Source organism: Zea mays, chromosome 4 (assembly GCF_902167145.1).
Source record: "Zea mays cultivar B73 chromosome 4, Zm-B73-REFERENCE-NAM-5.0, whole genome shotgun sequence".
Taxonomy (NCBI): Eukaryota; Viridiplantae; Streptophyta; class Magnoliopsida; order Poales; family Poaceae; genus Zea; species Zea mays.
In genome coordinates, this window is record NC_050099.1 from 145844155 (window position 1) to 145868639 (window position 24485).

Consider the following 24485-nt stretch of genomic DNA (forward strand, 5'->3'; position numbering starts at 1 on the left):
GAATGACCAGAACACCCCCGCTCGTGGATCTGCTCAGAACAAGACTCCGCAGAACCAGAGCCGAGGAAGGGTCAATCACGTCACTGCGGAATCAGTGCCTGAGGATGCCGACATAGTGTATGGTATGTTCCTTGTTAACTCCATACCTGCATCAGTTTTATTTGACTCTGGAGCATCGCATTCATTTATAACTGAGTCATTCGTGGAAAAACATAACATACCTAAGTACCCACTGAAGAGGATATTACACATTAGTTCACCGGGAGGTGACATGAAGGCCACACACTCATGCCCTCATGTTAATATCAAGATTCAAGGAATAAATTTTACAGTCGACCCAGTGGTCCTAGGATCCAACGGGATTGATGTGATTCTTGGATGCAATTGGTTGAAAAGTTGTGATGGAGTGATACGGTGTGCCAATGGAACAATTATGTTGACAAGTCCTCAAGGTGAAAGAATCCAAGTTAACATAGACAAGTCAATAGATGAAAAAGGGAAGACAGTGATCAATCACTTGGAAGAAAAGCCCTTGGAAAATATCAAAGTAGTGTGCGAATACCCAGACGTATTTCCGGAGGAATTGCCAGGTATGCCACCTGACCGTGATATAGAGTTTTCTATTGAATTATTACCCGGAACCGCACCTATCTCGAAAAGACCATATAGAATGGATGTTAAAGATTTAGTAGAATTGAAGAAACAAATAGAAGAATTACTAGAAAAAGGTTTCATTCGCCCAAGTTCATCCCCTTGGGGAGCCCCAGTGCTATTTGTGAACAAGAAAGATGGTTCGAGGAGAATGTGTGTTGATTATAGAAGTTTGAATGAAGTAACCATCAAGAATAAATACCCGTTACCTCGGATTGAAGATTTATTCGATCAAATGAAGGGAGCTAAGATATTCTCGAAGATAGATCTGAGATCGGGATATCATCAGTTAAAGATTCAAGCAGAAGATGTACCGAAGACAGCCTTCACAACGAGATATGGATTATATGAGTTTTTGGTCATGTCATTTGGACTGACTAATGCACCAGCATACTTTATGAACTTGATGAATAAAGTATTCATGGAATATCTAGATCAGTTTGTGGTCATATTTATTGACGACATACTGATATATTCTCCAAATGAAGAAACACACGAAGATCATCTAAGGCTAGTCCTACAAAAACTTCGTGACAACCAACTGTACGCAAAGTTCTCTAAGTGTGATTTTTGGTTGAAGGAAGTTGCTTTCTTAGGGCATATTGTTACCGATGGTGGAATTAAAGTGGACCCAGGAAAGATAAGTGAGATACTAAATTGGAAGCAACCCAAGGATGCGTCCAAGATCAGAAGTTTTCTTGGATTAGCAGGATACTATAGAAGATTTATTGAAGGTTTTTCCAAGTTAGTGAAGCCTCTTACCTCTCTACTGGAGAAAGGCAAAGAGTTCAAATGGGATGAAGCTTGTCAAAATTGTTTTGAGGAACTCAAGAAGAGGTTAACCACTGCACCAATACTGGTAATGCCAGACATCCACAAGGGATTTGATGTGTATTGCGATGCATCACACATTGGACTTGGATGTGTGCTAATGCAAGAAGGAAAAGTGATTGCTTATGCTTCAAGACAGTTGAGGAAACATGAGAAGAATTATCCTACGCATGATTTGGAACTAGCTGCCGTAGTGCATGCTTTGAAGATTTGGAGGCACTATATGATTGGAAACAAGTGCAAAATCTTCACGGATCACAAAAGCCTGAAATATATATTCACTCAGAAGGAACTCAACCTCAGACAAAGAAGATGGCTTGAGTTGATTAAAGACTATGATTTGGAGATACAATATCACCCCGGAAAAGCAAATGTAGTAGCTGATGCTTTGAGCCGTAAGGGTCAAGTGAACAACATCACTACTCATTTGATGTCACAAGAATTGTGCTGGGAAATGGAACGACTCAACCTTGGATTGCTCAATAATGTAGAAGCAACGGTGATGGAAGTCGAATCTACTTTGGAAGAAGAGATTCGTAAAGGACAAGAGTCCGATGAGAAGATTAAGGAAATTAAAACTTTGATTGGTTTGGGTAAAGCCCCAGATTTCACAGAAGATGAACAAGGCACCCTATGGTTTAAGAAGAGAATCTGCGTACCAGAAATCGAGCACTTGCGCCAACTTATTTTGAGAGAAGCTCATGATTCAGCTTACTCTATTCACCCTGGAAGTACAAAGATGTACCAGGATCTTAAGGAAAAGTATTGGTGGTACGGATTGAAAAGAGATGTTGCTACTCATGTTGCATTATGTGACGTGTGTCAGCGAGTTAAAGCTGAACACCAAAGACCAGCAGGATTGCTACAACCTCTCAAGGTACCGGAATGGAAATGGGAAGAAATCAGTATGGATTTCATAGTTGGACTACCCCGTACTCGAGATGGCTATGATTCAATATGGGTCATAGTAGACAGGTTAACTAAAGTAGCACACTTTATACCTGTGAAGACAACTTACTCGGGAGCCCAGTTAGCAGAATTATACATGTCGAGGATTGTTTGTCTGCATGGAGTACCAAAGAAGATCGTATCAGATCGAGGAACCCAGTTTACCTCGCGCTTTTGGAAAAGACTTCATGAGTCCATGGATACCAAGCTAAACTTTAGTTCAGCTTATCATCCTCAAATGGATGGGCAAACGGAAAGAACAAACCAAGTGTTGGAAGATATGCTAAGAGCTTGCGCTCTAAAGCATGGTCGAAGCTGGGATAAAAGTTTGCCTTATGCAGAATTTTCATATAACAACAGTTATCAAGCAAGTCTCAAAATGGCACCGTTTGAAGCACTATATGGACGAAAGTGTAGAACACCGCTTTATTGGAATCAGACTGGAGAAAGTCAAGTATTTGGTCCAGAAATACTCTAAGAGGCCGAAAAGCAAGTGCAGATTATCAGAGAAAATTTGAAGACAGCACAGTCAAGACAGAAAAGCTATGCTGATAATAGAAGAAGAGAATTGATGTTTGAAGTAGGAGACTTCGTATACCTTAAAGTTTCACTGATGAGAGGAATGAAAAGGTTTAAGGTTAAAGGAAAATTATCACCTCGCTATATTGGCCCATTCAAGATTTTGGAAAGAAAAGGCGAAGTAGCCTATCAGTTAGAGCTACCCGATAGATTATCAGATGTGCATGACGTATTTCATGTATCACAACTCAAGAAGTGCTTGAGAGTACCAGAGGAACAGCTACCCATGGAAGAACTGAATGTGAATGAGGATTTGACTTATTCGGAGTATCCAGTCAGAATTTTGGAAACATCTCGCAGAATTACGTGGAGTAAAGTCATTAACATGTGCAAAGTTCAGTGGAGTCATCATTCGGAAGATGAGGCCACTTGGGAAAGAGAAGATGAACTCAGAGCAGAATTCCCCCAGTTATTCTTGGAAGTTTCTTAATCTCGAGGACGAGATTCTTTTTAAGAGGGGTAGGTTTGTAACACCATAAAAGCCATCAATTAAAATAACAAATTTAGATATTATATTAATCAGGGTAATGATTTTTTTCTTAGTGTTTAACTATTTATTTGCATCGTTTTTCTTTGCATGCAAGTGATTTCTTATTGGATGTTTAAATATCAATCCATTTTAAAAAGAAGTACTAGTAATTAAATAATAATTAAGTATTATAGTAATTATTAGTCTAAAAACAAGTACTCCATTTATAAATATTTTTGGTAATTTTTTTTATGATTTTTAGAGTTCTTTAAAAATGAATTTCGGAATTTTTTAAAAAAAACCTAAAACTAACCGGCCGGCCCACCAGGGCCCAAAACCCCCTAACCCTAGAATCCCAGCCGCGCGTGCCTGCTCTCTCTAGCTCTCCAAGCCGCCGCCTCCCTCACTTCTCTCTCTCCCTCACTTCTCTCTCTCACGCCGTTCTCTCTCAGCGCCAGCGCCCGAGCGGCCTTGCCCCAGCCGAGCGCGCCCCACCACGCACGCAGGCGAGCCGACCTCGTGCAGCGCGCGCCCCGCATCCGGCCGACGCCGCGCCAGGAGCGAGCTCCTGCCAGCCGAGCGAGCCGTCGCGACGCCCACCCCCGTGCAGCGACCACGCAGACGCCCAAGGGTCCGAGCGTCCGACAGCTAGGAACCAAGCAGACCCGCGCCCGTTGTTCTTCTCTGCGTTAATGGAGCATCACTGCTTCCGTTTCTACCTCCTCTCCATTAGTCTCTAGAAACTGTCGTTGTGATGGCCATTGAAGAACCACCGGCGCCCAGTAATCACTCCCTGGTGTCCTTTCCCCTCTCCCCTCCTGCTCTCTATAAAAGGCAGCAGAGCCTCCCCATTCCTGCCTACTCGAGTTTGCCTCTCCCTCTAGCACTCCTCGCTCATCGCTAGTGCCGTTGCCGTTCGTTGTCGTTCGTCGCCGGAGCCCGTGGAGTTCGCCGGAGTGTGCCGTTCGTCGCCGGAGTTCGCCGGAGCCACGTATTCGCTGTCCGTAGTCGAGCCCCTGCTTTTCTTCACCCGGCCAAACCCCGTCGATCCATCCCCGTCACACGCACGGACCCGAGGTTGATGACGACCCAAATTTATTTTATGTGTTTTATAAAGTACTTTTTGATTCGATTCATGAGTTGTATATTTTGTTTGTTGTAATATGAACACATGTGATTCCGATTTATGTATTTGTGTGCGCTACGGAATTTGTTAGAAATATGCGTGCACCGTGTTATTTCATGTAATCGACGCGTTGATTTTGGTTTAGAGAAATGTGACGTAGATTTAATAGTCACACGTTGGTGATAAAAATACTAGATAAGAATTTATAGTCAATTTTGGTCACGATAAATTCTAGAAACTATTTGGAGAATTATAGGTGCAGTTTTGATGGATTAGAAAATGGTATAGAACTCATGTCATTTGAATAATAAAGGATTTTAGATGATTTATCTAATTATTTTATTAGCATATTTTTTTATAAAGAAAGGAGAAAATATCATTGGTAGATGGCAAAATAGGTTTTTGCTAGTCAAATAAACATGTTCACAGATTTAGAACTTAAAATTGTTAGAGTACTAGTTTATGTCAAATAACCTCGCTTGTGTTAGAAAATATTCAATTAATAGTTTATGTAGATTTTTAGAATATTAATATTATTAAATTCATTCTTGCTATACTAACTAATTTGAGTTAGAAGGAATAAAAGGTATTAATTTATTTATTAGTATTAAAAGATAATAAGTATTATTTAATATCATTGATGGTGTTAAAAATAAATTAATATTAGTTAAAATTATTGCACCCACTCATAAATTCACCATTAGGATTCACATTAATAGCCACAATTGAATTAATAAGTATTTACGCGATTAGTACGTAATTAAGATATGATTAGTGCGATAGGTTAATGTGTGCTTAATGACGTATTGGTGTATGTTTATGAATGGTGCATGTTTATTTATTGGTGTATGTTTTATTTTTGTATGTGCGCTATGCGACCCTATTAGAAGCGGATTGTGCGGTAGACGATCCGAACTCGTTCGAAGACGATCCGCAGGACTCGCTTGAGCAAGGCAAGTGGATTCTCCCTCTGCATATTCTGTTTGTACCTATTCATTGCATATAATAATGTTTACCTTTTGATATATTGCATAACTTGATGGGATAACCTAATTAAGGATTTCCTAGATTTACTACCTGTATTCCTTGTTTTACCTGGGAAAATTGTTAAGCTGTGCAAGATTTATGCTATCGCCCAACTTAATGATCCCTAATGTCACTCATTAATTGGTTTTAATGTTCCAAGGATTTAATTGGCAATTATGGCATTAACCCGATGGTTAAGATAACATTATTACAAATTTAATTGGAACATGGAGTGACCACCCAGGATAACAGTGCAACCACGAGTGCTATCATGGCTCTGGCTTTGGTAATTACTCTATATGCTTAGTGCCTAGCAACCTTACCTGAAAGATGGGCAAGAGGGGGAGCGGTAGGTGCTGGCAGCCCACGTTAATATGGGGTCGTATTCTTGGCTAAGGTACTTCACCCAGGGGGCCACCACCATCGTCTTAGAAACCTTAGCGGGTTGCTTCGTATTAAGTGTATTTTGTGAAAACCTCATAATGGATCCCTAGCCATTCACCTCGGCAGTGTCTAAGGGTCCGATCAACCCGGGCTAGATGGGATACATGGCTTGTGGGTAAAGTTGTACCACCTCTGCAGAGTGTAAAACTGATATATCAGCCGTGCTCCCGGTTATGAGCGACCTGGACTCCTCACATGATAATTAAACTTGAAGATGGAATTAAATTGAGATCCGATGATCTGCCAATAATTTGCTTAAGTGGTTTTCACTTAAGTGTTTTTGTTATATTCATATTCCTTTGTTTAAGTGGGATATTTGGGATTCACACTTATTAGTAAGACTGGTGTTGTTAATAAAATATTGACCAACTAAAATGCTTACTGCTCAACCTTAGCCTCACCTTGTTATACCTGCATTAGTTTTTCCCCCACTTGCTGAGCCCCGACCATAAGTGAGCTCACCCTTGCTAATATTTTGATCAGAGGGTGATGCTGGAGACTTTGATGGAGATTTTATCGACGACGATGATTTCTAAATCTAACGATGCGCCGGTCAACTTCCTGTGGAAGATTGCCCAATTGTTTATTTCCGCTTTACTTTGATGTGATACAATGTTTCAAATGATGTAATAAAGTATTATACTCTCTTTACGCCTTTATTGCATTGTCTTTTGATATATTACACTTGTGACGTTAACATATGTGTGGAAATGGATCATGGCACACATATGCACTACAAAATGACCCCCCCTTTAGCAATGCATATATGTGTTGGTACAAGCCTATATAAGCGTTGCTAGGGTCTATACCAACGCATAATTATGTGTTGCCTATACTGCCGTTGCTAGGGGCTACTGCAACGCTTGTACATACGTTGGTAAGTCATATAAATAAGCGTTGGTAAACTGCAACAGATTTTTATAAGATACAACAACACTTACATGTGTTGGTGCCGCCCAAGACCAGCTCGTTATCATAGGATGCTACAACGTTTAGTTTCGAGTTGTAGCAACATTTTTATCCGTTGCAAGCAATAAACCAATAAAATATTATAATATTTTATTTTGAGGTTAAGATTACAACAAGCTGAACACAATGCATATTTGATATTTCTGGAATCATCCACACACACATGGCAAATAAGCAAAATATATATATTTAAAATCAATAGTTGCATTACAAAAAGTTGATCCATAGTTACATATATAACTGCACACAACATGGAGACTGAGACTAAGCTGCTAATTAGAGGGTGCAGACGAGAAAAAAAGGTTGTTCAACTGTGGACATTTTTTTCTAGAAATCTGACCAGAGGCAATTATCCCTAGCGCTGGCGATTACAATCCTTTGAATGGAGGGGATAGCTAGGGGCATAGCAAAGCTCCACCTCCACAGTAAGTGCCGCAACATGGGAGCGCCAGGTTTATTACAAAGAAAGTTCGAAGTACATATTCATGCATCCATAAATCTTTCGTTGCCACTGTATTTTGCGCTGAGGATGGGCACAAGCACGTCTAAAGTTCATCAGCTCTGCAAAAGCAAAAGCAAGCAAGGAAAAAGGTAAAACAACAGTTCAATTAAAAAGAAAATATCCAACCTTCTTTCTGAGACCGTTACATGTCTAGCCCTATCTGGAGTTGACTGTCCAGTGGAGTGTCACCTGGTGCATCATAGTCATGAATTTAGACTTTAAAATACATATTCTATCAATTATGTTGTCACGAAACAAATCATATTCCTTACAAAGCATGCATCTCATAGAATGCAAGAAAACAAAGACTAGTAAAAAATACAGATGAGTACACGACCTAACTTTTTAAATTATATTTTCTATTAAGTGTCAAAATTTCTATCAAATCACTTGGTGAACCCTTAGAAGATACTCGTGTTGTCAATAAGTTTCTAAGAGTTGTGCCACCCTAGTTCAATCAAGTTGCTGTCTCAATCGAAGACTTAATAGAAAGCAAGTCACAGACTGGAGCAAGTCACAGACTGGAAGGCTTCGGGCAGCTGCATATCGGTTTGAAGACAAACTGGAGCAAGTCACAGACAAAGCAGGAAGACTGCTACTAGCTGAAGAGGAATGGTTGGAGAGACACAAGCAAAGGTTTTAGTCCAATTCACACAAGAACAGTAATAGTGGAGGGACAAACCAGTGACAGCCAAAGGTTTCTAACAAATCTGAAGGTGCTAGCTCCAGTACTCCTCACAAGGTCAAATTGACATCACAAGGAACACCTAGAAGAAAAGGGAGATGCAGAAACTGTGGCATCTATGGTCATTGGGCAGAAGACAGTAAAAGACCAAAAAGAGATAAGCAGGATCACAAACAGCAGGAGGCAAATGTTGCAGTTGGAGATGTGGAGAATGCAGCACTACTCTTCGCTGAGGTGCAAGACTCATTAGGTGGAACTTCTCAGGAAATACTCCTGTCTGAAAAAAAAGTAGTGACTGCAGTCTGTTCAGATGAAGTCTGGGTATTAGAAACTGGAGCTAGTAACCACATGACACTTCTCAACTTGATGACACTGTCAGTGGGTCAGTGAAGTTTGGTGATGGGTCTACTGTCAAAATCTGTGGACTAGGTTCGGTGGTGATGAAAACCAGACAAGGTGACCACAAGGTACTCACTAGTGTGTACTACATTCCACAATTTAAAAGCAACATAATTAGTCTTGGACAACTAGAGGAAGCAGGCTGTGACATCAGACTATTTGCTGGTAGACTGAAAGTATTTGATCCAGAGTATAACCTGTTGGTCAGTGCACCTCGCACTGGGAACAGACTGTACACAGTACAGTTGAGTGTGATACCTCCAGTTTGTTTGCTATCAAAGCTAGATGATGCAGCTTGGCTATGGCATTCAAGATTTGGTCACACAATCCCCCCTACTATGGTTTTATTAGTGTCATATATCAGTGAGGGCTTCCCAAATGAATGGAGCTGCCAAAATTTATATATGTACATCTAACACACTGATGTCTCCTAACCTATTAGCTCAAACTTGATGTCTCTATTCATGGGAGATATAGAGTATTTATGGGGCCAATTAAATACCTTAGCAATCCCGGCGCTATTATTCATCCCATGTTATCAGTTAACCTTTTCAATCTACAAAAGGAATGAATTAGAATACTTTAACCAAATGCAATAATGAGGAGAATAATGTCTTGTTAAGTGAAGTGATGAACTTACACAACTTGAAGGCCATGCAATTGGATTATTGCCTACTTGTCCAAGAACCTTGAAGTTGTTATATGGCCTTATTAGTGGTTCATCGCGCACAGATACCAGACTAACACGCACCATCCAAAATTCTTTGCCTAAAGCAACATCTCCAACTTTGGTTTTGGGGTCCTGGCTAAGTACTCTGCCTAAGGCAACCTTCCTGTTTGGATATCTTGTGCTCTTTAAGAAAATATCTGTGGAAACCTACAAGTGAATTTTGGATGTTAGTGGTTAGCAAGTAGCTATAAATATGCAGGATGCATAAGAATTTTTACTAATAAATAGTTACTTGATGGTTCTTAATTGGTGCATAATTAGTGGATTTCCGAGACGTGTAGAGTACACTGAGTTTCAAAAGGACCACATTGATCACCTTGGCTGCATTAGTACTGTTGTTTTTACCTTTATTGATGCAGAAACTCTACTAGCATGGAGTGCTTCACGTCGTGACTGTGGTGGCTTGCTCTGCATTTAAAGAACACACATCAGTGAACTACTATGGAACGTAGTATAGGAAATCTGATGCTTGCTGCTACTTTCAGCATGTATACACTATCATATAAACTAGATTTCTAACATGGACAAAAATATGATTGCTTCAGTATGGCCTCAGGGTGGAGTAAATCTATGATTGCAGTTCCTCGTACTCATAATGTACTAACCTTATCCTGAATTTTAGAACATTTGTAGTGTGAGTGCTGTTCCTCGTACTCATCATCTTCGTTTTCATCCTCCTGTAGAGTTATTGGATAAATGACAGCTTGAAAATTTTAAAACTAGGATGGAATTCATGGTAATGCATTCATACCATTGTGTTATTCCGTTCACCAAACATACTAGAATCTTCACTACGAAGTTGACAATAAATTCGCTGTTATAGGGAAATATATATATATATATATATATATATATATATATATATATATATATATAAGATTCAGATATATGTGCAAAAAATCAGTAAACTTATATATTTTCATAGAGATACATACTTGTCGTTTCATAGCAGGACGAACATCTGTTGGTGGCGATAAAGGAGCATCTAGATAGCCCTGTAATAGCATAAAAACATTAGGACATAAAAAATCTTATGTCCTAAACCCTAAATATTGAAGATTTCAATAGAAGTGACACTCTGCAAAAGAGTAAATATGTTTATCTGTGCCTATGCAGTTAGATGGTATGAACTGTATTTGCTAGAGGTCCAATGCTGTTAATATGTTTATCTGTGCTGGTAAATGTGACTAGGACCCATCATCTATTATGTGCGGCACTAAGTTCATGAGTAGACCTATACCATCGTAGTGTGTGTTGCTGGCATTGGAATTGTTTTAGACAATTCAGACTAGTTCTTGTCACAGCAGACACATATACTGGATCCTTTAGAGCTAGTGTGATTAACCCTGCCAAGGTGACCAGGTGTGCGCTCCAGAATGCGGCCTCTGTAGCTGGAATGGTCCTAACCACACAAGCCATTGTTGTTGAGAAGCCAAAGCCGAAGCCTCAAGTGGCAGAGCCACCGGAGGGAGCCCTTACCATTTAAAACTTAACGTTATTGAGGCTGCTGTCCAGACGGTGCAGATCAGTTGAGAGGGTAGAACTTTGGTTTGAGAATTTTTGTTCAGATCCACTAGGAGTTGTAGAGTAGGATTGCTATTTTGCAGACGAAGAGTAATTTTACTATGGTATGAACTTATCTGAATCAAAGACATTTGCATCACCATTTTTTTTAAAATAAGCTCATGGCGATGCTGGATTGTACGAGCAAGTACAATAGTAAACTTATATATTTTCATAGAGATAGAGATACATACTTGTCGTTTCATAGCAGGACGAACATCTGTTGGTGGCGATAAAGGAGCATCTGGATAGCCCTGTAATAGCATAAAAACATTAGGACATAAAAATGCTAAGTCCATGCAATCTTTAGTGAGTTAGAAATAAGGTTATTCGGATTTACATGTTGCCTTTTCTGTCGCTCCACGGTATGTTGCAAATCTAGTATAGTATCATCTTGCTTCTGGACATGCTTTTGAAGTTTTTCCAATTCAAGTCTAAGTGATACTACATCTTCACTGGATGTTTCATCCAAAGTGGTTACATTTAGATGCTTCATACGGCTTGATGTCGAGGCATGAAAAACTTGTTTTGGATTTGGAACAAGGCCCAAACCATGGATATGGCCAGGCTTTTCCTTTCCTAATATTCTGTTTAGTGCATCTCCTTCCCATGCATCCTTTCCATTACTAGAGTCCGCTAAATCAGGTTGTTGTGCTAAAAGTTCCTTCAATTCACCCTTGCAAGAGAATAAAAATACTCAATAAACACCATGGAAGAACAATTGGATTTGAAAAAAAGTAAATGAAACATTTTTTTGCAATTACTGTACCACATGTGCATTTCTGTTATTGCCGATGTTAGACTTGTGTGTATGGATATACAAAACAGCCCTATGAGGGTATTTCTTTTCAGGATCTTGTTCCCTCTGTAAACATGTTAATAAAAATATAACTAAGGTAATGTAATTAACATGGATTTTTGGCATTTGTAAAGAACATGCTGTGAATTATAATTGCAAAAATAATACCAATTCTTCTCTATTCCGAGCAAAGCTTTTTGTTCCAGATGTATGCATTGACTTTCTTCTTGTACAATTTATCCTATTGGCCTCACTTAAATCCTACGAAACAAAGAGTATATAGGAACAAAAGTAAATTAGATGGTTCATTAGATAAATAACAAAATGATTATCATGACTATAGTAATGTACCTGTGCTTTAGGGGTCATCCAATTATTGACAAGCGCAACCCACTGATCAGCTAATACACCATCAGGAGCATTACTATTATTAGCATCCTGACTCTTATGTGGGTCAAAATAAATGGATTTCAAATTGGACTTGTGTTGCCTCCATCTCTCTCCAATTGTTCGCAGCACCCATGTTTCCATGCGGGCAGGGTAAAGAAATCTCTTCTGCATAACAATTGGAAACGAATTGTGAAAGTGTACTGTTACTACATGGCAACTGAAAAAATGTGAAAGTTTACCTTTACTTGATTAAGAATGGCCTCCTTATTGATTTGTTTATGGTTCCTATCTTTCTTTCCTATAAGTAGTCTCCAATCCTTGAAGCTTAAGCTACACAAGGAGCCATTCCTAGCAACCATGCCAAGGAATTTTGCAAGGACTCCTGCCTCTTCTCCGATAGGCTGATTCAGCTCATTACAGTTAACTACAACCCTATGGCCTCTTGGAATGTTCCAAACATTAATAAGTTTTGTCTTCCCACGCCTTTTAACCTCTTTAACCTCATCAGCGCCATCAAGTTGGTTCTCTCCATTTATGTTATTTGACATAGTTATGTCTCCAAAAAAACAATTTTCAGTAGTGAGAATGACATATGCAAGTATCCATAAAGACAAGGTGCGGTATTACAAGTAATGTGTGCATACCTTGGGACTCATTATCGCTTCTGCTATCTAAATGGTCTTCTTTATTACTTATGTTTTGTTCAGATGATGCAGCATTTGTTTGGGGATTTTTCTCTCCAATATGGTCCTCAGACAAGTACTCATCATGGCTACGAGTAATGCGTTGTTTCCCACCCCGTGCCATTACCAGTTACCACTGCACAATGACCTAAATTAAAAACAAGTAGGGAAGGAAAATACTAACAGTCCATATGTATTTGCAGACCAATCAATGACAATAATTTGGTGTTGACAGGAAAATAATAAGTAGGGAAGGAAAATACTAACAGCACCTGTTGGCTGATGATGATGATTTGTAGGCAGAGGCTGACCTCCGTCTCCAGCTCGACTTGGCAGATATCCGACCTCCGGCTCAGCGTGCGCCAAGAGCGGAGGACGAAGGCCACGAAAGTAGGCCGTGTACGTGTCGGTGGTGGCCAAGGGCAGGGCCGTGGCGCCGGTGGACGAGGCAGTGGTGGTGGCCGTGGAGGCGGCGATGGCGGTGGGAGGCAAGGGCGCGGTTGGAGGCAAGGTCGGGGTGGCGAAGCAGAGAGGGGTCACGACCTAGACGAGCGACTACGGCGCGGATGGAGCCCCCTGGACGATGGATGGAGAGCCCTCTGTTGTGCCCCTCGCGGATGAAGGAAAAGTGGTGGGGAGGTCTGCAGCAGATGAAAGAAGTTTGCTATGTCTATGGAGAGTGGGCCCACTACGAAAATAACTGGAGGGATCCAAAACAACGGAGGGAAATATAGTATGTCAGTAAAATAAATTGGAGGGAAATAAAATAATGGGAGGGAAACAGAAAATAATACCTTAATTATTTAATTAATTCAATATGGTTTTCAAATATTTTGCTAAAAACTGATTGTGTAATTCAAAATACTTGTATTGTTAAATTTTAACCATAATACAGGGAAGATTTGTTACACATATATAATATTAATGTACATTTCAATTGATACCGTCGCGCAATAAATTGATGAAACACTTGAAGCAGATCAAGCAGGGTCGTTCCTGGCTTTTCAGGGGCCCAGTGCGAAATTCGATATAGAAGCCTCATCCAACAACTTTTTTTCGATATATAGAATCACCAAGCCATTTAACCTCTCTTGAGTTATTGTTGACCATAAATAGTTCATAAAAAATTTAATTTTTATAAGCTTCTCTCTACCGAAGCAACCATCACATGTATAGTTTATAATAGTCTCTCTATATCAAAATAAAATTTGTTTTGCTTCTTTAGTGGATTTATCATCGCTGTCACAACCCAACCAAGTCATCGCTGTCACAATAACCAATCCAGAACATAAACTTTAAAAAACAGGAGTTGAGCGGAAGTGACTGGGCCGAAACCGACCCGCTCGCCCCACGAACACATGCGAAAACTGACATCAGCTAACCGAATAAAGGTCCTATGTAATATTTGATTGTTTCACTGACATTAGCACTGAGATCCCTGTCTTTTTGCTTATTCAGAAACTCAAGTCCACGATAGTAACTCCGGCGACCCTAAGCCGGGCACGAGGTTGCGCGCTCACGACAAGCCCACGCAGGTTATCTCCGGCAAGGATTTGCATTCTTAAACGTCACCCGAGCCCGACCCGACCTAACCCGTAAGTGAATCGGATTCAAATAGTCTAGACTTCCCAGATCACGGCGACGACGGACATTGGGATCCTGGTAGAGTAACCGGAAGAGTTTGAATACGGTAGCGTGCAAATCAGAAATACAGAAAGCCTCACCGGCGTACAAAAGTCATGGTGCTCACCTAAACTTGTCTCGAGAAACCGTGAGCAACTCGGTCGATGATGGGGTGGTCCACAATGGTGTTTTGTGACGACGGACAAGTGTTCTTTTGTGATGTGCCTCACTTTGGGGCTCTATAACTCGCAATTTATGTGGTATGGACTCTGGAAGTTTACAACAAAGTGAAAGACTAATGTCCAGTAAACAGGTTTGATGTGGGAGGGTAACTTTGTTTGTGTGGAGAAATTTGAGAAATAGAGGAATGGATTTTCTTCTGCAGTAAACTGAAGAAGTTCAGGGCAGTTAAGTGCAGACTGCAAAACACCAGAAATATTTTCTCTTCACTAGTTTTTCTAGGGAGTTCTGTTGTGTAATATGCTAAAGAAGATATGTGTTAGCTCAAAATTAGCCCAAAAGTGGAATTTAAAATCTAGCCATATTTTTCCAAAAATCAAAATACCAAAGTTGTACAGTGTTTCAAATTAAACAACTTTCATGTGTGAAGATTTTCAAGTTTTTCAGAGACATTTGGCAATGTGAAAGGCCATACAAAGGTGAGTAAGTCTCTTGAAGTGATTATGTCTTGGGGTTGAACCGAAGTTGGTGAAATAAGCCCCAAAATGTCCACTGTCAGGTGTCGTTTCTGTTAACTGAAACCAGTTTTCAGTGAGCTCACCATTTTTTGGACCTGATAACTCTTGATCCTTGCACCCTTGGTTTTGGGCAAGTGAGTCAAGTTGATAGTGCTATGGTCGGAGGACATGTTTGTCTAACTGTATTGACTTGGTGCCATTGAAATTGTGGAGCCAGATGAGGGATAAAATTATGGGTTCAGTCGAGCTAATGTGGCTGGGGTTCAGAAAACAGAAAAATATCTGTAAAAAAAATCCCTGACCACAACTCCCTCCAGGTGATTCTAGACCGGTTGTAGATAAGAACAACTTGTACTCAAAGAAATGGGGGTAACGTGGGAGGCATTTTACTGCATAGAAACTGAATTTTTTTCAGTTTAGCCTCATCTCAATTGGTGACTCTGCTACCTATCGGATGTCTTCCTGGCCAACATCTCATTTATGTACAAGGTGTTCAGCATAGAGTTCACATTAATCACCATCGACACAAATAATAATTAGCAAACTGGTAGCCCAACTGTAACAGTCAGCAAACACAACATTGAAAAGGAAGCACCCCAAAACTAACAGTCAGCACTAAGCTACGCGGTAGTTCAATGCCCTACAATTTGTCCTCATATTTGTACAAGAGATCTCCACACCATCGGTCTATACTCCTAGTTCTCGCTGTTGATGAGTCTTGTCGTCTTGGTGCTTCGACAAGGAGCTTTGTCCAGGCTGCCACCAGCGCCGATGGTCGAAGCGGTCAAGCAATGCTTCTTTCTAGGCTTGTATTTGCTAGGGAGATCTGCACAACAACAGGTTCTTTGAGCTACATTCCTTGAGCTACAAAAAGAGAAAAACAGCACATATAAGCATGCAGGCCTCTCACGAATGAAAAAAAAAATTCAGTTGTTCTTTCATATTGATTTCAGACATAAACTGAATCCAGAACAGAAGACAACTTCTTTCAGCTTGACAAAAACAAAATTCTGATTTGCTATGCAGTTCAGATATATGGAAAATAGTGAAATCTAAGGAAGTACTAGTACAAATAGTTAAAGTCTTGATGACAGTCTACCTGTTCAGCTAGTTTGTTCTTGTGAACCTTTGCCTTGTCGAGGACCTTGACAGGCACATGATCCCTGGTGTCCATGTTGATTTCCATCGAAAAAACTAAAACATAACTCTACTGCAATTGCTTCCAACAATTTGCATTCACTACAGACAAAATTTTGATACTTAAATGCTTCTATTAGATGTGTATTCAGCATTGGTTTATTCAGCATTGGTCAATTAATATGTAGATCAAGAAACCTAAATTTCTGCACTGCATAATTACCTGAATTTAAAATAAGCAAGGAAGACAAACACTAATAGATGTGTATTTGCAGACCACCCAAATGGTTCAGATTATAAGAAAGAGAAACTTTGTGTACCTGATGGAGTATTCTTATTTAGCACTCATCTTCTATATCACTTCCAATGTCATGGTCTTTAGCAGTTCTATCTACCGTATAGCCTTCCATATCACTTCTAGTCCATGAATGGTTGTCGTGTGCATTCTTAAACAGGTCCCCAAGCTTGCTGACATGAAAAGGTTCAGATTGTACATCATTCCAATCTTCTCCCATGTCATATACATCTCTGGGCTTCATCTTCAAGACAACTGACCACCCAGGGTTCGTCCGATCTTCCAAGTAGAACACTTGGTCAACTTGATTGGCAAACACAAATGGTTCATGCTCAATTCTATCACCTCTGTGAATTTGATGTGAGAAATTCACAAGGGATAAGCCAAACTTATCCTTTTTAACTCCCTTTCCTCGAGTGACATCAACCCATTCACATTTAAACAGTACCACTGAAAATCTTCCATAATAATCAATCTCTATGATATCAAGAATCCTGCCATAATACAAAATATCTCCAAGTATAGGCTTATTATCACCAGCTGAAGAATAGCTAGAGGTCTTTGCAGTGACAACAACTCCACTATTTTGTGTCGCCTTATCATACCTTTTGGCCCTAAATCTGAACCCACGTATGTTATATGCTCTATGTCTTCTTGCAAACTCCAATGGACCTCGTGCCAACCATCTAATGTCTTCGTTAATGCTGTCGGGTCCATTTGTTTCTTCTAAATGCAAGATCTGTAGACACACAAAAAGAGTGTATATTTATACATGTAAGAAAACCCAAATTCCATGCAATATAAATATCAGATTAGGCTACTTACATGTTGTCTAAACCATTCTGGAAATTCTTTATTCTGTATCTGCTCAATATCTTTAGGAGTTAGGCGACGGTCGCGTCTCTTTCGTTTCAGATTAGAAGCATGTTCCCTATACCATGATTACCATATAATTATATAATTCATAATCTATATGCATAGTTCATTAGTTAACCAAAACACTTACTTTAGATATGGATTAACAACATCACAATTGTACAACACATATCTATGCGCTTGCAATTTCTCTAGATGACTTAATTCAAAATTGGCTGGTTTTCCCAATGATTTCCCTACTGAAGGGAATAAAGATGAATCTTGTCCAACCATCTTCAATTGGGTATGGTCCAAACTATCATCGTTCCGTGATGGTTTATTATGCTTGGTAGCGAAACCTTCTATGTACCTAGAACAAAACACCATACACTCATCTGCCAAGAATGAATTTGCTATTGAAGCTTCTGGATATGCTTTGTTCCGAACATATGATTTCAATTTTCCTAGGTACCTACAACCAATGCTAGACAAGTGAATTATTCAACCCCACAATAAATTCTTATAACATGATTCATGTAATAGTTAGAAGATGTACCTCTCAATAAAATACATCCATCTATAGTTAACTGGTCCACCAAGCTTACATTCAGTTGCTAGATGGACTACTAAATGAACCATAACCGTGAAAAACCCTGGTGGAAAGATCATCTCCATTTTGCATAGAGTAATGCCAATTGATTTTTCCATATGGTCCAACTCGTTAACATGAAGCACTTTAGAACATATCCCTCGAAAATAAGCAGACAACTCAAATATTACAGCTGTGATATCATCTGGAAGAAGACCCCTCAAACCAATAGGCATGAGCTGCTGCATCAGGACATGACAGTCATGTGTTTTAAGGCCAACAATCTTTCCTTCAGTAACATTAACACATTTTGATATGTTTCTACAATAACCATCAGGAACTTTAACCTTTCTAAGAAAATCACAAAATGCTCGTCTCTCACTTTTAGACATAGCAAATAAAGCTGGTGGCAAGTAAAACTTTCCTGAAGGTTTTTCTTGTGGATGGAGGTCCGGTCTAATGTTCATCTCGACAAGATCTAGACGAGCTTGTAGGTTATCTTTTGTCCTTCCATCCAAATTGGATATTGTACCATAACAATTGTCAAATACATTCTTCTCTATATGCATCACATCAAGATTGTATCGAAGAATATTATCATCCCAATATGGCAATTTGAATAGACTACTAACTGACTTGTAAGTTTTTGAGTTCTTGAAATCACCAAGTGTGATGATTTCATCCAAAATTGGACGATCATAATAGGTTTTAGGTTTTGTTCGAAGCTCTATCGTTCCATCAAATGAGTCTGCATCCAAGCGATAAGAATGATCAAGATCAATATATTGGCGATTCCCCATAAAACAAGATTTACGACCATTCTTCAGCTGTTTTGTCCATACATTTTCACCACAAGGAGGGCATGCGAATTTCCCATGAACCATATGAGAAGCAAGCATTCCTAAACCAGGAAGATCACTTATGGTCATAAGCACGGCCCCTCGCATAGTAAAACTCTCATCTCTTGATGCATCATATGTGTACAAGCCGGTTAGAAATAATTCCTTTAGGTCATCCAAGAGTGGCTCAAGGAACACATGAATTCTATCTCCAGGACTTTTAGGACCAGGAATCAATAAAGAGAGCATAAGGTTGTGATCTTTCATGCAAAGCCATGGAGGAAGGTTATATACCACCAATATAACAGGCCAACAACTATGTGTAGAGCTCATCATCCCAAATGGATTAAATCCATCAGTAGCCAAACCAAAACGAATATTACGTGATTCTGATGCAAATCCTAGGAACTTTTCATCAAACCTCTTCCACACCGGTGCATCAGCAGGATGTCTTAATGCACCATCCTTAATGCGCTCCTCGTCATGCCATCTTAGAAGAGAAGCTGTTTCTCTACACATAAACATTCTTTTCAGCCTCTCTTTAATTGGAAAGTATCGTAAAACTTTGCAGGGTGTTGCTTTCTTTCTTTCCTTCTTTGTTAGTACAGATGTGGGATCCTTATCCTTCCACCTCGAAACCTTACAGATTGCACAAAAATCATCATTCTTCTTTTCCTTCCAATACAACTGGCAGTTGTTTGGGCAGGCATCAATATTTTCGTATCCAAGTCCAAATTTAGAGATTATTTTCTTAGCTGCATAAAAGTTCTTTGGTAGCTCATTTCCATTAGGGATTGCCATATGCAGAACCTCAAGTAGATCACCAAAAGATTTATCAGACCATTTGTTGATGGATTTGATATTAAACAGAAGCACAAATAAAGTTAGTTGAGTGAGCTCACAGCCTATCCATAAAGGCCTTTTCGAATCTTCAAGTTGTGTATAAAACTGTTGTGCTTCAATATTGGGTCCCTGGGCCGATTCTTGACCTTCAGTCATAGGTGTGCCATCATACAGATGTCCAAGGGCATCTTGAATCAGTTGGTCGACATCAACATGCCTTTCATCAATATGTGAATTTGGTTCCGAACTACTTGTGTGTTGCACTGAATTATCACCATGAAAATTCCATTCATCATAATTCTCAAGTATCCCATTGCACACCAAATGCCCATACATCTCATCTCTTGTCTGAATAGTAGTGTGCACACATGTCTGACATGGGCAATAAATCTTGATGCCTTCAGCTTTATCTTTAAATGCAAATTCAAGGAACTTCTCTACACCAGCTATGTATGGATCAGAACCTTTAGGATAACGTAAAAGACGCTTGACCAATCCAATATCCATTCCAACACTGGGTAAAAAATGTTAATCACGATGACAATGAAATCCTCAATGTTGTCGTAGTAGCTATTACATATGACGGAACAAGGTGGGAAGTGAGAGGGAGGAACAAGCGGGTACCTTGCCAGAACGCTTCACATGGACAGAGTAGGCCTTAATGAAGTCGTAGGGGATCACGTCTTCGTTGCGCGCACCATCGAGGTCGCGATCCTATTCCTCCTCTCCTCTCGCTGTCCACTGTATCCTTCCAAAGGTGGGGGCGTGCGCGTGGACAGCGGCCAGCGGGGGCGTCGGCGTGGGTGGTGGCGGCAGCTGCTTGGGCGTCGACCTACCTGGGGACGGCGGCCCGCGAGGGCGTGCAGGTGCTTCGGCGGCGGCCGTGGGAAGACCTAGGGGCTGCGGCCAGCGAGGACGTTGGCGTGGGTGGAGCCGTGGAGGTAGGCAGGTGCTCGGGCATGGCCGTTTGGCGCGCAGACTGAGGGCGGACCTCGGGCGGCGGTGGGCACACGTACATCAATCAGGAGATCGGCTTGCTTGTAGAGATTTAGAGAGATTTAGCGTTTCGCAGAATTCTATAACAAAAATTGAGTGTAACAACTAAACGTACACATCAATAAGGTCCATTTGGTTAGTGAGTATTACTTTGGTGGAATGTGAAGGTTGTGAGTTCGATTTCTCTTGAAGACATGTTTTTTGCATGTTTTTTGCAAATAATTAGAGATATGACAAATGTTTTAATAAGTGAAACACAATGACAATAAGATAAAATAAATATTTTAATAAATAAAACGATACAATGTGGACTAAAAGACTTTGTATTGTTATCAATTCCCCCCACTTTACACATTTTTGCGCAATTTAGCATCCCCAACTACAATGCTTTAGTTAAAAATAAAAGGCACAATTGCAAAATTGCTAAAGTACCAAAATTAATCTACAGATACGGTTTGCAACGCATATAAACGTTACAAGCATTCTAGTTACTCTACGCATACGGCTGCAACACATGGTAATCGTTGCTATGATCGTATTTACTCTACGCATACAATTTGCAACGCATGTTAAATGTTGCCAGTACCATTGTAATTCAACAGATATAAGTTGCAACACATAACAAGCGTTGGAACATAATCACTTCCAACGCATATAATTGTACGTTGCTAGGTATACGTTGCTATAGGGGGGTTTATTTTGTAGTGATGGTATGCGCTCGGTTCTACCCCTGGAACCGGGTGTGACAGCTCCTCACAAGCGCGCCCATCCTGGTGCCCCCCGCTGCCAGAGAAGCCCTCTTGATCTACGTCGCCGCTACCACTCAGGTGGTCAGCACCGCGATCGTGGTCGAGAGACGAGAAGAGGGGCACGCATTGCCCGTCCAGAGGCCGGTCTACTTCATCAGTGAAGTACTGTCCGAGACCAAAATCCGCTACCCGCAAATTCAGAAGCTACTGTACGCGGTAATTCTGACGCGGCGAAAGTTGCGACACTACTTCGAGTCTCATCCGGTGACTGTGGTGTCATCCTTCCCCCTGGGGGAGATCATCCAGTGCCGAGAGGCCTCGGGTAGGATTGCAAAGTGGGCGGTGGAGATCATGGGCGAGACTATCTCGTTCGTCCCTCGGAAGGCCATCAAGTCCCAAGTCTTGGCGGACTTTGTGGCTGAATGGTTCGACACCCAGCTTCCAGCAGTTCCGATCCAACCGGAACTCTGGACCATGTTTTTCGACGGGCCGTTGATGAAAACATGAGCGGGCGCGGGCCTGCTCTTCATCTCACCCCTCGGGAAGCACCTCCGCTACATGCTGCGCCTCCATTTCCCGGCGTCCAACAATGTGGCCGAGTACGAGGCTCTGGTTAACGGGTTGCGCATCGCCATCGAGCTAGGGGTTCGACGCCTCGACGCTCGTGGCGACTCGCAGCTTGTCATCGACCAAGTCATGAAGAACTCCCAGTGCCGCGACCCGAAGATGGAAGCCTACTGCGATGAGGTTCGGCGCCTAGAGGACAAGTTCTTCGGGCTCGAGCTCAACCACATCGCCCGACGATACAACGAGACTGCGGACGAGCTGGCTAAGATAGCCTCGGGGCGGACAACGGTTCCCCCGGACGTCTTCTCCCGAGACCTACATCAACCCTCAGTCAAGACCGACGACACGCCCGAGCCCGAGAAGGTCTCGGCCCTGCCCGAGGAGCCCTCGGCTCAGCCCGAGGCACCCTCGGCCCCCGAGGGTGAGGCACTGCGCGTCGAGGAACAGCGGAATGGGGTCCCGCCTAATCGAGACTGGCAGACCCCGTACCTGCAATATCTCCACCGAGGAGAGCTACCCCTCGACCGTGCCGAAGCTCAGCGACTGGCGCGGCGCGCCAAGTCGTTCGTCTTGCTGGGTGACGGGAAGGAGCTCTACCACCGCAGCCCCTCAGGCATCCTCCAGCGATGCATATCCATCACCGAAGGTCAGGAGTTATTACAAGAAATACACTCGGGGGCTTGCGGTCACCACGCAGCACCTCGGGCCCTTGTTGGAAATGCATTCCGGCAGGGTTTCTACTGGCCAACCGCGGTGGCCGACGCCACTAGGATTGTACGCACCTGCTAAGGGTGTCAATTCTACGCAAAGCAGACCCACCTGCCCACTCAGGCTCTGCAAACAATACCCATCACCTGGCCGTTTGCTATGTGGGGTCTGGACCTCGTCGGTCCCTTGCAGAAGGCACCCCGGGGCTACACGCACCTGCTGGTCGCTATCGACAAATTCTCCAAGTGGATCGAGGTCCGACCCCTAAACAGCATCAGGTCCGAACAGGCGGTGGCGTTCTTCACCAACATCATCCATCGCTTTGGGGTCCCGAACTCCATCATCGCCGACAACGGCACCCAGTTCATCGGCAGAAAGTTCCTGGACTTCTGCGAGGATCACCACATCTGGGTGGACTGGGCCGCCGTAGCTCACCCCATGACGAATGGGCAAGTAGAGCGTGCCAACGGCATGATTCTGCAAGGACTCAAGCCGCGGATCTACAATGACCTCAACAAGTTCGGCGGGCGATGGATGAAGGAACTCCCCTCGGTGGTCTGGAGTCTGAGGACAACGCCGAGCCGAGCCACGGGCTTCACGCTGTTTTTTCTAGTCTATGGGGCCGAGGCCATCTTGCCCACATACTTAAAATACAGTTCCCCGAGGACGAGGGCGTACGACGACTGAAGCAATCGAACCAACCAAGAAGACTCACTGGACCAGCTGGAAGAGGCTCGGGACATGGCCTTACTACACTCGGCGCGGTATCAGCAGTCCCTGCGACGCTACCACGCCCGAGGGGTTCGGTCCCGAGACCTCCAGGTGGGCGACTTGGTGCTTCGGCTACGACAAGACGCCCGAGGGCGCCACAAGCTCACGCCTCCCTGGGAAGGGCCATTCATCATCGCCAAGATTTTGAAGCCCGGAACATACAAGTTGGCCAACAGTCAAGGCGAGGCCTACGGCAACGCTTGGAACATCCGACAGCTACGTCGCATCTACCCTTAAGATGTTTTCAAGTCATTCATACACCTCGTTTACATACGCCAACAAAGTCTAACCATCAAGGAAGGGTCAGCCTTGCCTCGGCAAAACCCGACCCTCCCTCAGGGGCTAGAAGGGGCGAACCCCCTCTGCGTCAAAATTTTCCTCGAAAGAAGTCTTCCACCAAAACGACTTTCGCGTCTCCCGGCTATATCAGAAACAGGACCCTGAGAAACGAATAAGAGTGCATGTAAGTGGCAAGGCCGACCGAGCCGAGGGACTCCTACGCCTCCGGGGTACGGATACCTCACTCGTCACCTACCACAAAAAATAACTCTTACTTGGGTAAGCAATCCTGCTACTGACGAACGAGTCCGGATACGCAAAACAGGAGGAAAAGAGACACAGCTTTATATTACGACGACAAAAGTGTTCGGGCCTCGGCGGCCGCAAAAGACACATACGCATTCAAAATAAACTGCTCCGGCAGAATCAGGCGTCGCTCGGAGAAGGAGCCGCGCCCTCGGCTTCGTTTCCACCCTCGGCGAGATCCGCCCCGGCCTCGGACGACGGCGCAAGCGGAAGGATCTCTGCTTCGAAGGTGGTCGCCAGCATCGCGCTTGGGCCCGCGGCGGCCGCGTCAAGCCTCTGGACTTCGGCCAGGGCAGCTTCATCTTCGTCGGGAAGGCAATACCCCTCGCTGACCCGCTCCAGATCCACGTCGTAGTGGGAAGCGAGCACGGCGAAGGCCCGCCTGACGCCGTGATGCAGCGCCTCGCGGAGTCTGCCGCGCGCGTGGTCACCCAAG

The 24485-nt window shown here is 42.4% G+C and overlaps 2 protein-coding genes across 7 annotated transcripts; both read right to left on the reverse strand.

Moving 5' to 3' along the window:
• Nucleotides 1-9115: 9115 nt before the first annotated feature.
• On the reverse strand, nt 9116-12817 carry LOC103655573 (uncharacterized). 2 transcript variants are annotated; one of them, XM_020551883.1, is made up of 10 exons: nt 12351-12817; nt 12073-12276; nt 11890-11982; nt 11117-11176; nt 10295-10354; nt 10111-10173; nt 9965-10036; nt 9705-9767; nt 9270-9506; nt 9116-9185 (listed from the first exon to the last, which is right to left on the reverse strand). In XM_020551883.1, the coding sequence occupies exons 1-10, from the start codon at nt 12657-12659 to the stop codon at nt 9168-9170; spliced, it is 1179 nt and encodes a 392-aa protein (XP_020407472.1). In that variant the 5' UTR covers nt 12660-12817; the 3' UTR covers nt 9116-9167. The 2 variants fall into 2 exon arrangements, with proteins under 2 accessions (XP_020407472.1, XP_020407473.1); XM_020551884.1 differs by lacking the exon at nt 10295-10354.
• Nucleotides 12818-15578: 2761 nt separating this feature from the next.
• On the reverse strand, nt 15579-20660 carry LOC103653780 (uncharacterized). 5 transcript variants are annotated; one of them, XR_002269167.2, is made up of 7 exons: nt 20298-20659; nt 17959-20187; nt 17554-17874; nt 17373-17478; nt 16573-17286; nt 16215-16354; nt 15579-15941 (listed from the first exon to the last, which is right to left on the reverse strand). XR_002269167.2 is itself a non-coding variant. In XM_023302355.2 (7 exons), the coding sequence occupies exons 2-6, from the start codon at nt 20178-20180 to the stop codon at nt 16591-16593; spliced, it is 3234 nt and encodes a 1077-aa protein (XP_023158123.1). In that variant the 5' UTR covers nt 20181-20187; nt 20298-20660; the 3' UTR covers nt 15579-15979; nt 16573-16590. The 5 variants fall into 5 exon arrangements, 3 of the variants coding, with proteins under 3 accessions (XP_023158123.1, XP_020408224.1, XP_008678805.1); XR_002269166.2 differs by having other exon boundaries at nt 15579-15979; XM_023302355.2 differs by lacking the exon at nt 16215-16354 and having other exon boundaries at nt 15579-15979; nt 16573-17041; nt 17153-17286; nt 20298-20660.
• Nucleotides 20661-24485: the final 3825 nt, after the last annotated feature.

Bases quoted from the DNA above. Each gene is read 5' to 3' on its own strand.
- LOC103655573 (XM_020551883.1), bottom strand. From the start codon at position 12,659: ATGTCAAATAACATAAATGGAGAGAACCAACTTGATGGCGCTGATGAG. The intron at 12,277-12,350 runs GTAAACTTTCAC...ATTGTTATGCAG, and splicing joins CCATTCTTAATCAAGTAAAG to AAGAGATTTCTTTACCCTGC. The intron at 9,768-9,964 runs GTTAGTACATTA...CTTTAAATGCAG, and splicing joins GTTCTAAAATTCAGGATAAG to AGCAAGCCACCACAGTCACG.
- LOC103653780 (XM_020552635.2), bottom strand. From the start codon at position 20,180: ATGGATATTGGATTGGTCAAGCGTCTTTTACGTTATCCTAAAGGTTCT. The intron at 17,479-17,553 runs GTAAGTGTTTTG...ATCATGGTATAG, and splicing joins GTTGTTAATCCATATCTAAA to GGAACATGCTTCTAATCTGA. The intron at 17,287-17,372 runs GTAAGTAGCCTA...GTGTGTCTACAG, and splicing joins CAGAATGGTTTAGACAACAT to ATCTTGCATTTAGAAGAAAC.